Genomic DNA, 15,026 nt, shown 5'->3' with positions numbered 1-15,026 from the left:
GTTCCTTTAGCTGCTGCTTACCTTAGATATTGTACCCATGAGACGGACACACATGTTTCAGCCCGAGGCGAGGTTTCGCTTTTTAACTCATGCCGTCCCGTTATTTTTAGTAGAAAACCTCTTATCCAGGTCCTTTAGCTGCGATAGCCGCGGAAAAACGGGGCGTGTAATCTCATACGCCTCATTTTTTATTATTTTTTCCCGTAATCTAAACAAAGATGGTGGCCAGAAATATATGTCCTCAATTTGTACAACATGAACCAAACTTAAAATATTCCTTGAGAACTGAGGAAATACCCTCAGGAAGAGCAGTAAGTTTTGTTAAAATACCGCCTGTGCTCCTTTTGGATCAAGTAGCTTTGTGAGTTGAATGTAATGTTAAAGAGGTCATGTTGTGTTTTTTTGGGTTTTTGCCTTTTTCTTCATTGTGTAATGTAGCGTTTTTGTGCATGTAGAAGGTCTTTGAAGTGAGTTTCCACACCAGAGGGAGTTACTAAACACTGCACTGCCTGAAATGGTGGCTTACGTGCATGACTGTGTAACAGGTTTTATATAAACATATATTTTCATATCGATATTGTAAAGTATACACACTCCAGTCTGTCAACTGTAGAGGTTATTTTAGATCACACTACCTTGTGCTGCATGTCCCGCCCTGCTCTGCCTCTGATTGGCTACATCCTGCCTGTTAAGTGATGCGCATGTGCAACTCTCATCAAAGATAGAACAAAGGCGAGATGTCTCACTCTGTGGATAAAACGGAGCGTTAAAGACACAGTGTGAACAGCGAGGCTGCAGCGATGCACCGTGTGAGAAAAATAATGTGTTTTTTGAAAATGAAAGTATATAAACATATTCTACTGGGACCCCCAAGCAAAAGTATGAACCTGAAAATAAGTACAACATGACCTCTTTAATACACGAGAGCAGAGAGTCAATATATAGTGTTTTTTTTTATTATAGATGGAAATTGCTACAAATTGTTTTTTAGCGCTTTTAGCTTTGTCCACATTGTGTTGCAGTGATGCACTAACCTTATTTTCAGAGCCTCGCTAATGCTAACTAGTTAACTTGCTAACTAGGAAAAGTAAAAAGTAGGAAGTCATAGTTTACTTGAGTAAAACTAAAGATGTTGTCTTAAGATATGACTGTCATTAAAGTCAACCGATATTCGACTTTAAGACTGATTATTGGCTCGACTGATTATTTGATATTTTGTGCATTTCACTGCATCAGTGGGGTTTTGCAATTAAATTGAATTAAAACTTTTAATCAAATTGATTTAAAAATGCACCACTTGATATTGGCTCTGATACGAGTAAAAGAAATGATCACAGTGTCTCTAAAGATCTGTGGAGTGGAAGAGAAGTGAGTAAGTAGCAGAAAATGGAAATACTTACGTAAAGTACAAGTATTTCTTCAGTTTAACTCTTAAGTGAATGTGAATGCAGTTAAAGCTCACTGTAAAATTGGGAATGAAGCAGTTTGATCACTAAGGTTTGAGTCTGAGGCGACGTCGCTGCAGAGCAGACAGGAAGTAAACAGACGAGCAGCTCTTTAAAGTAAGTTTAAACCCTCCAATCACCATCTGCCGTCGCTCCTGTCGTTGGGTAATGACCCACACGTGACATCGACACCATCCAGCCGAGGAGGCGACAGCTGAGGTTCAACAGGCCGGAGAGGGAAGTGTCTAATCAGAGCCCGGCCGACATTGACAGAAACCATGTCATAACAGGAGATCATGTTCAAACGAGGAGACAGAGCTGTGGAAGACGAGTCCTCGTCTCTTCCACTCGGAGACAAGAAAGCATCTGAGAGAGTATCAGATTCTCAGCAGGTCCCTCGGCCCTCCTCCGCTCGCCTGCCCGTGGAGGTTTGAGTGACTTGTGGTGAAGCTTGATGGGGATTATTGATCTGCCTGGCGCGCGCCTGCGGTTTCGGCGTAAGACTGACGACCTCACCAGAGAGAGTTCTTGGCACTCGCCGGGCCCTGTCTTAGATCAGTGGTGGGAGCCGTGTGGAGTGCTGGGACAGGCCCGTCCTGGCCTTCGAGTGTGGACTGTCTGAGCTCGGAGCCAGGTGATCAAGACATTTTTCTGTGTATTTAAATAATCAGGCCCAAATTTAGGCAGAAGATAACAATAAACATATCTGATTGGCTTTTTTGGAGAGGAGTATTTGAAATGAGTAACCATGTCTGCAGACAGCAGCGCCTGAGGGTATTTAGGCTCTTGGATTTACTGGTTTTGGTTTCTGTTCCAGTTGCGGACCACATGAAATAATCCATGGTCACTGGAGAAGGATGTGGACACCGTGCTAATTATGTGAGATGATGATGTCAGGTATTGATACCTGCTAGTGAGCCAGAACTTTTCCCCTTCTACGCCGTGTTCCAATGTATATAACCACACTGCGGTGACCACACTCGCTATACGACCACACTCACATCCACATGTCGGACATGTCTGGATCCTCAGCAGCCCTCACACATCCGCACTGTCAGCCGGGCGCTCACTTTATCATTCATAGTTGTAAATCATCGCTTCGCCTGCAGGAAACACGCAGCATTTTATTTTCCAGTCATAAACCATAAAACCTGCCTCTAACACGAGTTATGATCCTCAGAGACCGAGAGGATGAATGTCTAAAGCAGAACCAGACACGATGGCGGGCATCCTTCATCCCCCACTTCTTTTTAAATTTTTTTTTGCCTGGCATGCCCATGTGGCTTCGGTCGCATGGTGGATTTTCCAAAAATCCCCGACATGATCCAAATGTCACCAGGGTTGTTTGTCATTCAGCCGTGAACTGGATCCCTGTGACCGCTCCGAATTGCCAGTCCATTAATTCTCAATTAACACTCGCCTGATAAAGTTTTAACAGCCCTTCATCTGACAGGAAGAACACATAGGGCTCCTTCATGCTTGGTTTGAGCCAAAGATGGGGCCCCTGCCCAAATTTTTTAAATTTTTATTGCCTGGCCCCAACCTATGGAAAAAGGCCTGTTTTGCATGAATATTTGGCTGAGAGCGGACGTTTATCCTGTCTTATGTTCTGTACACTCAGTCGCGCTGCAACAGTTTGCCATTTTCTGACAGTTGAGACCCGGTGTATAATTTGAAACACTGACATGAAACGGAGGCCTTGGACAAAGAGGCCTTTTGTTTGTGTGTTTGGTCGCTGTCCATGGTCCTGACACTCGCATTTTCACAGTAATTCCTTTTTTTTTTTTTTTTTTTTTGCTTTTCTTTGTCAGGCGGTGTGGCCAGTATCAGATTGCATAATCTGAAGTTCATTTAATGGAGTTCATTTTTAGGTTTCATAAGTGCACTTTCCTCCTCTTTGCAGCAAATGGTTTCATGGAATCAAACGTTTCCAAAATCGGGGCTAAAGACGCAGGCGCGCTTTAATCTGGTGATGAATGGGTTCTGGTGCTCGCCTCGCAGCCTACCCTGCCTGTGAGGTTCTGGGCTGCTGCCTGGACGCAGCTCGGCCGGCCAATTTATCGTTTCTTTTATTTCAGGTCAAAAGACAAGTCGCCGTTTAAAAACCTTTAAAACTTTTCATATCTGACATTCATTTGCGGCGCAAAGGCTTAAATCTATGGAGACAAAATGTGGGGTGTTGGAACTCTAGCAGGAGTACCACTAACATAATAAGCGCTACTTTGGCCACATCCAGCCTGGCTTTGCCTGGATGGAACACCATTTGGGTGGGCCCCTCGCCCCGGTCCCTACGGTTAAATAAAAAAGCCACTAGAGTGCGCCAAAGTACACAGTTATTGTTGACTCAGTTTGAAACCCTCCTGGCCCCGGGAGGAGGGATTGCTCAATTACAATCAGACCGAATTAGGATCAATCACGCTTGAGTTTAGTGGACCTGGGCTCAGAGAGGAGCTTCCTCCGAGACGTTAAGGTGGCCCGTCGTCGAGCTCAGGTGACATCAGATTAGAAAGGTTCAGGGAGGTCAAGCTGATTCGACACGCTGGAGAAGTCCCCCCCTGCCCCGAGTTTATCTCCGGACTAAATGAGAAATCAAGATGCATGCATTCCTGTTTGAGGGTAGAAACCTTGCACACACACACACACACACACACACACTCTCACACACACACAGCCCTGTTAGTGGAGACGGAAACATAGGCAGAGATATACAGCTCTGTGAGTGCTATGGGACCCTCGAGGATCACTTCCCGCCTGCGCTGCTCCTCTGAAACGTTTCGCAGAGGTCAAGTAAACAATCGCGTTGGGCTGTCAGCTGTGTGTTTGTGTGTGTGCACAGTCATCTGAATAGAGTGGTTTTGTCTCCTCATAAACTCCTGTTTGTATTCCTCTCTGATTGGATAATACAAGGCAGAGAGGAGCGCAGACTTCTCGCTGACTTACAACCTGGTATAAAAATCAAGCGTGCATCATCACTGGCATCATGTTCAACCACCAGATTTAACAGGGACAAAAACTCGATACCAGCCCTCGCTGCTGCCGTCTCTCTCGTGCATGGAGGACATTATGCTAATTTCTCTGGGTGTCTGCTCCTCCGGAGTTCATTATTATAATTGCTAGACATGGCTGAGAATGCTGCAAACGTGAACCTGAAACCAGCGGGAGCTCTTTTTTTTTTCTTCTTTTTTTTTTTCCATGCAATCTATATTCAGGGAAATCCCGAGAATGTTCCCAATCTGAACGTTAAAAAAACACATGGCATGGTGCAGCTCGCCCTCTCTTCTCTCTTTCTCTATTTCAGCATGCGGACGTCTGTGTGTGTGTGTGTGTGTGTGTGTGTGTGTGTGTGTGTGTGTGTGTGTGTGTGTGTGTGTGTGTGTGTGCGCACACTTAGATTGGCTCTATTATGTCTTGGAATAATGTAAAACAGCTTCCCTGGTTCTCCCTGTCTCTGTTCCTGTCTCCATCTCTCTGGTTTCCCACTGTACCTTTGAAATGAAGCCATGGCAGTGGCAGTGGCAGTAGTAGTCTGGCTGAGCGTGCCGGGGCCCCCAGCCCGCCTTAGTCCCCGTCCAAAGACAATGTTGGTGCAGACAGAGCGGCAGACCAGAGGTGACACCGCTAAATGTGCTTCCTACGCGCAAAACACACGCTCGGAGACCTGCTTGTTAACTGTTTCAGAAAAAGATTAAACAAGTGATGATGCTGCTAAACGTTCTTGGAGAATCAGTGGGGGCCCAGTGCACAGGGGAGTCCAAGTCAAATATCCATTAAATCATATTCCAATACATAAACCTTTCCTAAATTAAAGACATGCTCCCAAAAAGTGTAATAATCTGATTAAGTTTCTTAACAGGCAGCGGTCAGGCAGCTCCAGATATATATGGGACAACTCTTTGCTAGGTACTGTTAGCTGATTAGCTACATTAGCCATGGAGCTAAGTGGACCCACACTTTGCTTGGACCAAGACCTCAGAGGGTCAGCTCAACTGGACTTCGCAGCCTGAGTATAAACGCGGCTCGATACCGAACTGGGAGCGAACACACAGGACCAGTGGAGGTCAGTCTGAAGACAGGGAGACACAGTACAGAGGCGATTTACAGTCGACTTGAAAGAAAAAAGAATATGTGAATATCGTTCATGTCGTCTGCGTCACTGAAATGTCAGTTCTCAGTGTTTGTACACTTTGAGCTTTCACAGAACATTTTCACCTTCGACCCAGCTGAACCTGTTCAACCTCTCACAAGATCTCGGTTGCACCAACACGTCTTAAACTGTTTTGAAGTATGCAAGGAAACAATGAAATGTTGCCCCTTCATCTCTGCACATCATTCAGTCACACACAAACACATTGTTGAGTGAAGAGGAACTCCAAACAACAGGAACATCTAAATACTCAGAAAATGTGCTGGATAATCACACGTCTGCTTCCTTTTTAAAAGAAAAAAAAAAAATTCAACAAAATAAAGTTTCAGCAAAGAGAGGCGATTAAGAAGGAACATTAAGTTACAAAATTCCTATTTTATTCTTAAAATAAACAAAATGTACAATCACAATGCCAATTTCACTCACTGTTGTCAGGTCTGTTTGTCCCTTTTAAAAAAAAAAAAAAAAAAAAAAGATGATCTTTATGAAATGTACCAGTAAAAAATCTAACGGAGGCGCCGTTAGTTTCAATTTCCTGACAAGTGTTCATGAGAGAAGAAGCATCAAAATAGACATAACAAGTAAACTTTACATAAGAGCAGGGTAAGGTACTGTTCCTGGATATCATACATGTTGATCATTAAATAATACAAGGTTTCTGAAGACGGTTCGTACGCAACATTTAACCAAAGCAAAGAAAAAAGGGATGAACCTCTGGTTTTCAGGAGAAAAAAAAAACACACACAACACAAACAAAAGCAGATGAGGACAAAATGGGATGTCAGTGCTGCATTGATGTGTAAACAGTTTTTAAAAGAGCATTTCCTGTTCAAAGTTTGGAAAGGGAGGAGCAGTTTAAATGAATTACAACAGATGTGCATAGTTACCATGGAGACGTTGAATCAATCTGTGGAAAAAAGCTATAAAATCACAACAATCTAAAAGGTTTTTATTTGCTTTCTTATGTTACACTGTAACAGCAAAAAGACTTTTGGGCCGAAGCAGTCGGGGAAATGTAGTGTGACATGTTCAATTCCATTAGCTGAGTTCAGAACATCCTCTGCAGAGACTGGGAAAGAGGCACTGCGTGCAAACCTTCAATGAAAAGCTTGAAGTCTGATCCTTTGGACAGGGCCGTGTTTTTCTCAGCTTTTTCAAATTGGGTTATTATATTACCTACATGCACTGAATATCATATTGTAGGAAAGCAAGAAAAGGGCTTTTTTCAAACAAATACCAACTGCCTTGTGAGATCAGATTCGACTCCAATGTAAATGGCTTGTTTGGCCAAGTGTTATCCATTCTGTGTGTGTGTATATGTGTGTGTGTGTGTATATATGTGTGTGTGTGTGTGTATATATATGTGTGTGTGTGACTCCAGTGGCGTTATATCTACACTGAGGACCAAAAACCACGAGCCCTGCTGGCAGCCAGCCGCAAGTGCTGCTAGAAATAAAACAAGAAATAAGTGCTTTATGAAACAAACATACACAAGTCTCCCATATTTTTTGGTTAACCAGTTTGCTGCCAGCAGCTGCTTCCAATCACTTCGGTTTTTTTTGCACACTTTAAAAAAAAAAAAAAAAAAAATCTCACATAGTAATTTCAAAATTGGAAGATATCAGACCTCCCCCTCATACTGGTGCCACAGAGATTTTGGAGCACGGCACTGGTTAGCGAGGTCGATACACATCTATCTGGACAACAGAAGCAAAAAAAAAAAAGAAAAAAGGGGAAATAAATAAATGTCTGAAGGAATGTCACAGTCTCTTTTGTCTTTAACTGTGATCTGTCCTTTTCAATCTCAGAGACCGAAAGAAAAGAATGCAAGAAAACAAACAAGAAAGTACCCGTGTGTGTCACGCACTCAGACACACTTTTTCAAAGCTATCTCCTGCGCATGATATGAAAGCTATAATAGACTTGGCATGTTTTCCCTATAATCTTGACAGAGCATTCAGCCGGACTGGATATGAAAAAAAAAAATGAAAGGAAAAACAATTCTGTGTGGACTTTGATTATTCCAGTCCTGAGGAGTTCACATATAAAACAACTGAACCTTAAGGTCTGACCTTCTGCTTTTGGAGAGCAGTCACAGCACCACGAGGCGCGGCACCGCCATGATTATCTTTGGACTACACGTCAGTGTGCATATAAATGTACCATTTCTTATTTGGACAAGAGAATACATACGTATTTGTGTGCATGTCAGACGAGACAAACTGAAGAAATCAAGCAGAAATTTCCCCAACGGATAATTATTTTCCCCCATTGAAGCTCTCTGTCGTGGGATGTTGCCAAGAGGCACAAAACGAGTTATTGCTCAATAAATACCAAAGGTTTAATTCCAAGCCAAATGTGTGTCAACGCCTTGCGTGGATGTTGGGCTCTTAATGTGTGGAGCAGTTAAACTGAAAGTTACACCAGAAGAAACATGTTGCAATACTCTTTGGAAATAACATTTCATATTCAAAACCATTTATATCTTTGGGTACTACAAAAAAAACAAAACAATTAAACCTCTCACTCTCTTAAATTACCTATCAAAAAAAACATTTTAACTTAGTCATATAGATGCATCAAAAATATTCAGATTACACTTCTTTGACTCAAGTTTCAAATACAATACATAATTTATGGCTTTATAAGTTAAAACTAAGACAACGCCTCAATCTACATCAACGTTTCACCCACAATATACAAGTTAAATTAATCGGTTTAAAGCAAATTTACTGTCCATACCACTTAAGGTAACATATGTGTTACGCTCATCACTTGCTACTCAGTGCCTAACTTGCATCTTGATATTGTCGTAGTACAAAAACATGCTCTGCAAAAAGCCTTATTGAAATACAAACACTATACAAAAGAGGCAGTCTTTTACAAATGTTGTCGAAGCATCCCTTAGCTCGTGGATTATAATAAAACTGAAATAAAGTCTCATCCACTCGGGCCTAGTAAAATCGTCTTTCTCTTTATTGCTGTGAGAATGACTTCCTTTGTAGTGCCTTGGTCAAAACACATTCCAGGAAGACAAGTCCGTACAAGTCCGGTCTTTTTTCTTTTCTTCTTCTTCTTCTTCTTCTTTTTTTTTTTTTATATCTCAACCTTAATTTCCAAGCAAAAGGAAGAGATAGCTGATGAGAGCTCAAAAATCCCCTTTTCAATAATAATAAAAAAAAAAGGTTTTGTGCTTTCAAACCATGACATCAGTTGACTTCCAATCTCCACCTTCTGGGCTTTTTTTTTCTTCAATATGGCCTCCACACTGCTTCATCCATGCGGCCTCCGGGGTTGAGAACAGTCGGGGAGTTACTGTGGCTCCCGTCGCCGTCCACCCCTCCCTCCGTCTGGCTGGGCAGGTTAGGGTTCACCAGGGAGGTGCCCGTGGAGGCGCTAGTGCAAGGCGGGATCATCCGGGAGGGCGAACGATCCCCGCCGGGGACCATGGAGAACTGGTACGAGCCGGACGAGGCGCCGTAGTAGAGATACGGCGTGCTGCTGGTCTGGAAGGGTCCGCTCTGGCTCTGGGTGGAGCCCGGGTAAGGAGGTGGAAGGTAGGTGTGGTAGTGGGCGCTGCTCAGCGACATGCCCGTGGTGACGGGCGGGGTGTAGGTGAATGTGGCCGGGTAGTGCATCCGAGGGCTGGAGAAGCGGCTCTCTGTGAGGGAGGAGAGGCTCGGGAACTGACGATCGAACTGACCGGGGAACGGGCTCAGGTCAGAAGAACCTGCGGACACACACATGAAAAACGGTTCTTCAGGACAGTCCGACATCAACGGTGCGGCAGATATTATCACGCACGCCTAAATAAATACACTTCCCCTCATAACAGTTTGTCTGTTTTAATTATGTGCATTGTGGCTTTGGACTCTTAAACTATTTAGCACTTTGTCTCGTTGAGTAATTGAATTTGAACAGAATAAGTCCCCGGAGAAATGAAACAGTAGTAAACTGAATTGTATGTGATCGCATATTTCGAGCCAGATATGTGAATGAACTCGTTTGGAGAACACTTGTGCTGACGGATTTTTTTGTGGGCACAGTTATGAGAAGCATTTTTCTATAAATATTATTATATTCATCAACTTCATTCAGAGCTGTTTTTCACTTCAGCTCTCGAGTTTTTTGATAAAGTTAACAAACACATCACTCAAGACCCACGCATGCAATATGTTTACGCCTCTGCATATTTATGTTTCTCCGTGTGTGTGTGTTGGCGCATGTTCATGTGTTTATGCATGCGAATGTGTGTGTGTGTGCAAACGGTGTGGGTGGGTGTGTGTGTGTGAGGAGAGGGGTGTGTGTGTGTGTGTGTGTGTGTGAATACTGTATGCACATAAAAAAAAAAAAAAAAAGCAGTTGGGATGAATCAGGAGCTGCACATGTGGAAACACTTTGAGCAGAAACAGTTTCCATGAGATCCATAATGAGGCAGGGCTGAGCTCTGATGTGGCTCCTCTCCTCGCCTCCCATCGGCTCCAGCGTGTGTGTGTATGTGTGTGTGTCCGTGTGCGCGCGACGGCGAGCGAGCGAGCTGAGAAGGAGCCGCTCCATCTCACCCTTCGTTCCTCTCTTCGCTTCATCCCTTAAAAAATACCCAAAAACCACTAACTGGCTGCGGCGAGCTTCGCGCTGGGCGCAGAGTTTAAGGAGAATAGGAGGTCCTCCCCCTCTCGCTCTCTCTCCCTCCCTCCCGTCTCCTCTCAGTGGTTTAGTCCAGCCATGGCGCTCTTATCATAAATCACCAGGCGTCTTCCGTGTCACCATGTCTGCTGCGAGAGGACAGGGGGTGGCGGAGAAAGGAGGAGGGGTGCGGTGTTTATGTGCAGGGAGGAATTGCGAAGCCGATTTTGTCGCTAGCGTCAGATAGCATATGCTGCCAATTAAGGCCTTTAAACTTCCTCTTTCCACAAAATCCGTTTGATTCTAATAGAAATAGTAGGTGATTGTCTCCGCTGTGGAGGAGCAGTGTGATCTCAGACATGACCGGCACTGTTCAATAAACTCCTGACTCCTGCTTTTAACATTTGGACCTATTTTAGTGCTCAAAGGAGCCCTGTGATGATGAGCCAGATCGAACTTTATTAGTTTAAATGAAACCAGAGTGGAGCATTGTCTAAATATTTGGAAGGTTTCTGCAAACTCTTGATCTTCACTTCCGAATTAGGTGTTTTACTTCACTGATGAACTTTTGCAGCAGCTTCTGTAACATTTCAACACACGAGCTGGATTGTGTAAAGGTGTGTGTGAAGGGGGGGGAGGTGGTGATGGCGCAGAGTTTGCACTGGAGCATCCGTATCAGCTTCTGCTTGTACTTGTCGGTATGTTCTGTGGCTGGATACTGTTACAGAGGAGCCTGGCGAGGTGTCAACATGATCTCAAGAGATCTGAGAGCCTTAGTCACATCACTTAGGAGGCATTAAATGCTCGAGGTGCGCAAGTGGGCAAAGACGGGAGGCGAGTTTTTTCGGGGCCTGTGTTTATGCGTGTGGACGTGCTCGCACATGCACGCGTGTCACTTTGAGAACAAAGCCCGACGCTCGTGAGATGAAAGCTGGAGGGAAAGACCAAACTAATCCGAGTTGACAAGGCAGCTGGCTGGATTTTAAACCCTTTCTAATGCAGAGTCACACGGCCGCGTCGCGTAATCACTCACCCTTGCTCGGGGCACACACACACACACACACACACACACACACACACACACAGAGGAGGGTGTAGTACGTAAGCACAAGAAAACAGAAGGGGAAAAAAAAGGAGGGTAGAAAAAAACTCACATGGCAGTGAGTCAAACAGGTGTACGGGGGAGAAACTTGTCTGGCGGCGTGTAGGGAGTTTAAAGGAGCTTTCACATCGGGGGAAAAACAGAGACAAATTGGAACACAGATGCTGCCGTTACGACAAACAGACTGGCTAATGCAATTACCCAGAATTCCTTGTGAGAGTGGTGTATCGCTATAAAGACACTTTATTTGTCAGTCACGAGCCTGTTATTATCCCTGGGCCTGTTATTACCCATACTCCTCTGGGATCAAAGGCTTGGAGCGGGGAAAAAAGGAAACAATCGTTTCTTTTCCTTCCACTGTCATCCACGCCATCCAAACCGCTCTCTGGAGAGACGGTCGGACTCTGACAACATGCCTCGCTCCTCAAATTAATCTGAGAGTGAGCTAATAGCAGCACGCTTACTTGTGAATAACAAGATAAAGTTTTTTTTTATTTTGCAGCCTGTCTCTGTTGCTGAGCTCGTGTGCATGCTCGTCTGTCTTTCCCTTCCCTCGTCTCTCCGACTGTCGCGTAAGAAAATGTATCATCTGGGTTGTTTGTGGCCGTTTAGGCTGTCGTGATGGGATGAGGATGGCATGGTGGTTTCACACAGTGGCAGAGTTGTGGTTCTACCTGGCAATCGTCTAGGCACGTCACTGATGGCAGGCAGGCCGGTGCCTCGGCTGGAGGAGAGGGGGGTGGTGGAGTGGACTGAGGGGGACGCCATGGGACTCAGGTAGGACGGGTACGTCTGTTCATACGACCAGGGAGGAGAGGACTGGGACTGACGCGGGTCTGATGGGGAGAAATGGAGCGAGGGAGGGAAAGGAGGAAGGAGAAAAAAAAAAAAAGCCCAGAAAGACATATAAAGAGAAAAAAAAAACAGACAGGAGAAGAAAGAAAGAATAATTACCAAAGGCCAGTCAGCTGGTTCAAATGTTCTGCGGATAACATTCACAACAACTGCAGACATTATTAGTGTCTCTGTTTCTCTGTGCTTATGTTTAGAGGTAAGTATCAGTTGGGCGCGTTATGCAACATCCTCCATAATGACACATCTAATGTTTACCTTCGCAGAGAAGATCTTCCTGTTTGCCTTATAAAACATTGTGCTTGCAGCTGAGGCACAGAGAGCCTTGCTGGCACACACCCAGGGTGTAAACACCGAGCAGACAACCACCAAAATAACTGCTGCGCACACTTTATTGTGTACGTCTGCGCTGCGACACTCGCACAGGGCATGAAAGTTGATTGTTTTGGGGGCCATTTTTATTATGTGTTATGATGAAATTTGTGAACAAGTGTACGGTGATTTACTATCTCTGATTCAGTCGTTCCCAAAGAGCAGTACTTTTTTAACAGTCGCAAAAGGGAAAGATCGTAGAGTTGAAAGAACGAATTTGAAAGATTTTTTTACGAATTGACTGGGAAAAAAAGAAGAACCAATTCAAAACACATGAACATGACGGGTGGTGCTGGTGAAGGGGCACTTGGGTTGATCTGACAGGGCTGTGGGGTTACGTCAGATAACATTTTGCGAACTACTGCTCTAGTCAAAGCTACACTTGGGTATAAAATTTCAAGCTTCGCCTCCAAAAATGTACACAATTAACATCCAGCCCTGCGCAGAAAACCACCCACGCTGCGCCTCAGTCACGTTGTTTAACCATCCCTAAAAATGATCCGCTAAGTAACACTACAAAGCCGCGCCGTGGAGTAACTAAGAGCTAAATGACGAGCTGTGACGAGCCTCCAGAGGTGTGAGCGATCGGGTAGCAGCCATCCCGTACCGTGAGAGATGGTGTTACCTTCTTGGATGTAGAGTGATCGGGGTGATGGAGTAGAGAAAGACAGACGATCTCAGAGGTGATGTAAGATACCGCACTGGGCGTTCTGCGGTCCCATTAGGATGTGTCCAGTCGGGGGTTTGATATTTCACTTTACAAACAGTAAATATTGCATAGTCCGATGCCTGCTTAGTCAGTGATGTCTCAGCGTTCCTACTCTTTGAGTTAAGAGTTCTGTATTATCACTTGCTATACAGTATAATGTTGGGTTGAGCAATCCGTCTGAAATCAGTGTTGCAGTGTATATTAGGACAGAAGTATAGGAATCACAATATGGAACACGCATAGTTAACTATCAAATTCATGTTCAGGTAAAATGATAACACAGCGTGATTATAATGACACCTCTAATAGTTGACCCTGTAATCCCAAAAGGAAGAACTTTTCTTTGGGGCCGTCAGAGGTCAAGATCAGCTTCAGGACATTAGGATCCTGCTCTACGACGGCTACCGAGGGCGGACGCTCGTCTCATCTGAGAAGCCGGTGCTCACCTGTTATCTGCGTCTGTCCCTGCGGGTTGAAGGAGTTGGCCACCGGGTTGAGAGTTGGCCGCGGGCCTTGAGTGGGAACGGCCACCCTCACCCTCATCCTCTCCAGCTCACTCAGGCGGTCTGAGAAGAGGCCGGTCTTGGGAGGGTCCTCCAGTTTCTGACGATGCCCTGCGGTCACAGAAAGTAAAACAGCATTTTTATTGGTATGGACTTGCACCAGACATTGATGAGTTTCTGCAATAAAACAGATTTTATTTGATAATAGTTTTAATTAGGGCTGTGATGTTGCATGCGACGTGACATGCAGCTCACTGACAACTCTCAGCTCTGGGTGAGTAATGATCTCAATTTGTTTGCCTTTCTCCTGGAACACTGTTTGTCAGATATCCTTTATAATAATCTAAATGTAATGACTCAGTTCCTCTGTGTGCAGTGGCTCACTTGGTAAACAGAGTTTGTGCTCCTAAACAAAGAGTAGGGAAGAGAAGCTTTGGGGAATGGGATGCTACATCCTGCTAATTGACAAAAAGCAATTACCTCGTATCACCTTGCATGGGAAAAAGAAAAGAGAGTTCAGACTGCGTGATACTGAAAGTGAGAAGTTGCATGTATGCTTAGTTATAACCTGAGGCTTCTTCCTCAGGTAAACACAGGCTCTCACGCCATCACCCCATTATCCCCACAGGAGTCGCAAACCTATGCCAAATATATTTTTATCCGTTCTTTTCCTGCATTCCTCTGCCGATAATTTTACACCCTTTATATCCCTGATTCTATTCCCGTCGCACTCTCAGGCTGGTAACTCTAGACACTCGACACACACTGCAAACACAAGCAAAAGACAATGTGTCACTTGCTCCACCTGAGTCGGACCATTTCTGTCCCATCAGCCCCTGTCAGCCCGCTGAAAAACCGTCCCAGGGGCCCAGGTGTAGACTATAGTTAAGCAAAGGTGGAGTAAAAAGAGAGGCTTGTATACACACAGTCCTTTTTAGCACTGACACAGGCCTGTGTCAGTGCGTCTGTCTGGTCTTGCACTGGTTCCCCTGAAAAGGCGGTAAAGTAAATATCAAACAGAGGGGAGCAGAAACTCCTGCTGTGCTTGGCAGAGCTCCAGCTGGCTCAGACTGAAACAGCGAGCTACTTCAGAATCCTGCCCAACCTGCCTGCGCTGTGAACAAAGGCCTGGCACTACACCTTTAGCACCAGGTGGGTCTAACGGAGGTAGAGAAACGGAGAGGAGGGGAGATCTCATCAGAAAAATCATCATCTGACGTATGGATGATCAAAACCAGGAGAAAACTGCATCACAGGAGGTCCTCGCCAGCGA

General features: G+C 44.8%; 1 protein-coding gene across 6 annotated transcripts in view; it reads right to left on the bottom strand.

Annotated features, from left to right (window-relative positions):
* Positions 1–7,151: 7,151 nt before the first annotated feature.
* Positions 7,152–15,026, bottom strand: part of runx2b (RUNX family transcription factor 2b) — a 122,287-nt gene continuing 114,412 nt past the window's right edge. For 5 of the 6 annotated variants that reach the window (XM_037087476.1, XM_037087471.1, XM_037087472.1 and 2 more), the window contains 3 exons: positions 13,697–13,864; positions 11,992–12,153; positions 7,152–9,319 (listed from right to left, as the gene is read on the bottom strand). In XM_037087476.1, the coding sequence (XP_036943371.1) occupies positions 8,841–9,319; positions 11,992–12,153; positions 13,697–13,864 (809 nt within the window). In that variant the 3' untranslated portion in view covers positions 7,152–8,840. The remainder of the gene's footprint in view (positions 9,320–11,991; positions 12,154–13,696; positions 13,865–15,026) is intronic. The other variant, XM_037087474.1, reaches the window with a different exon arrangement.

This window comes from Acanthopagrus latus, chromosome 22 (assembly GCF_904848185.1).
Source record: "Acanthopagrus latus isolate v.2019 chromosome 22, fAcaLat1.1, whole genome shotgun sequence".
Classification (NCBI taxonomy): Eukaryota; Metazoa; Chordata; class Actinopteri; order Spariformes; family Sparidae; genus Acanthopagrus; species Acanthopagrus latus.
The sequence above is the reverse complement of the archived record's forward strand: the minus strand, read 5'-3'. Positions and strand labels throughout refer to the sequence as shown.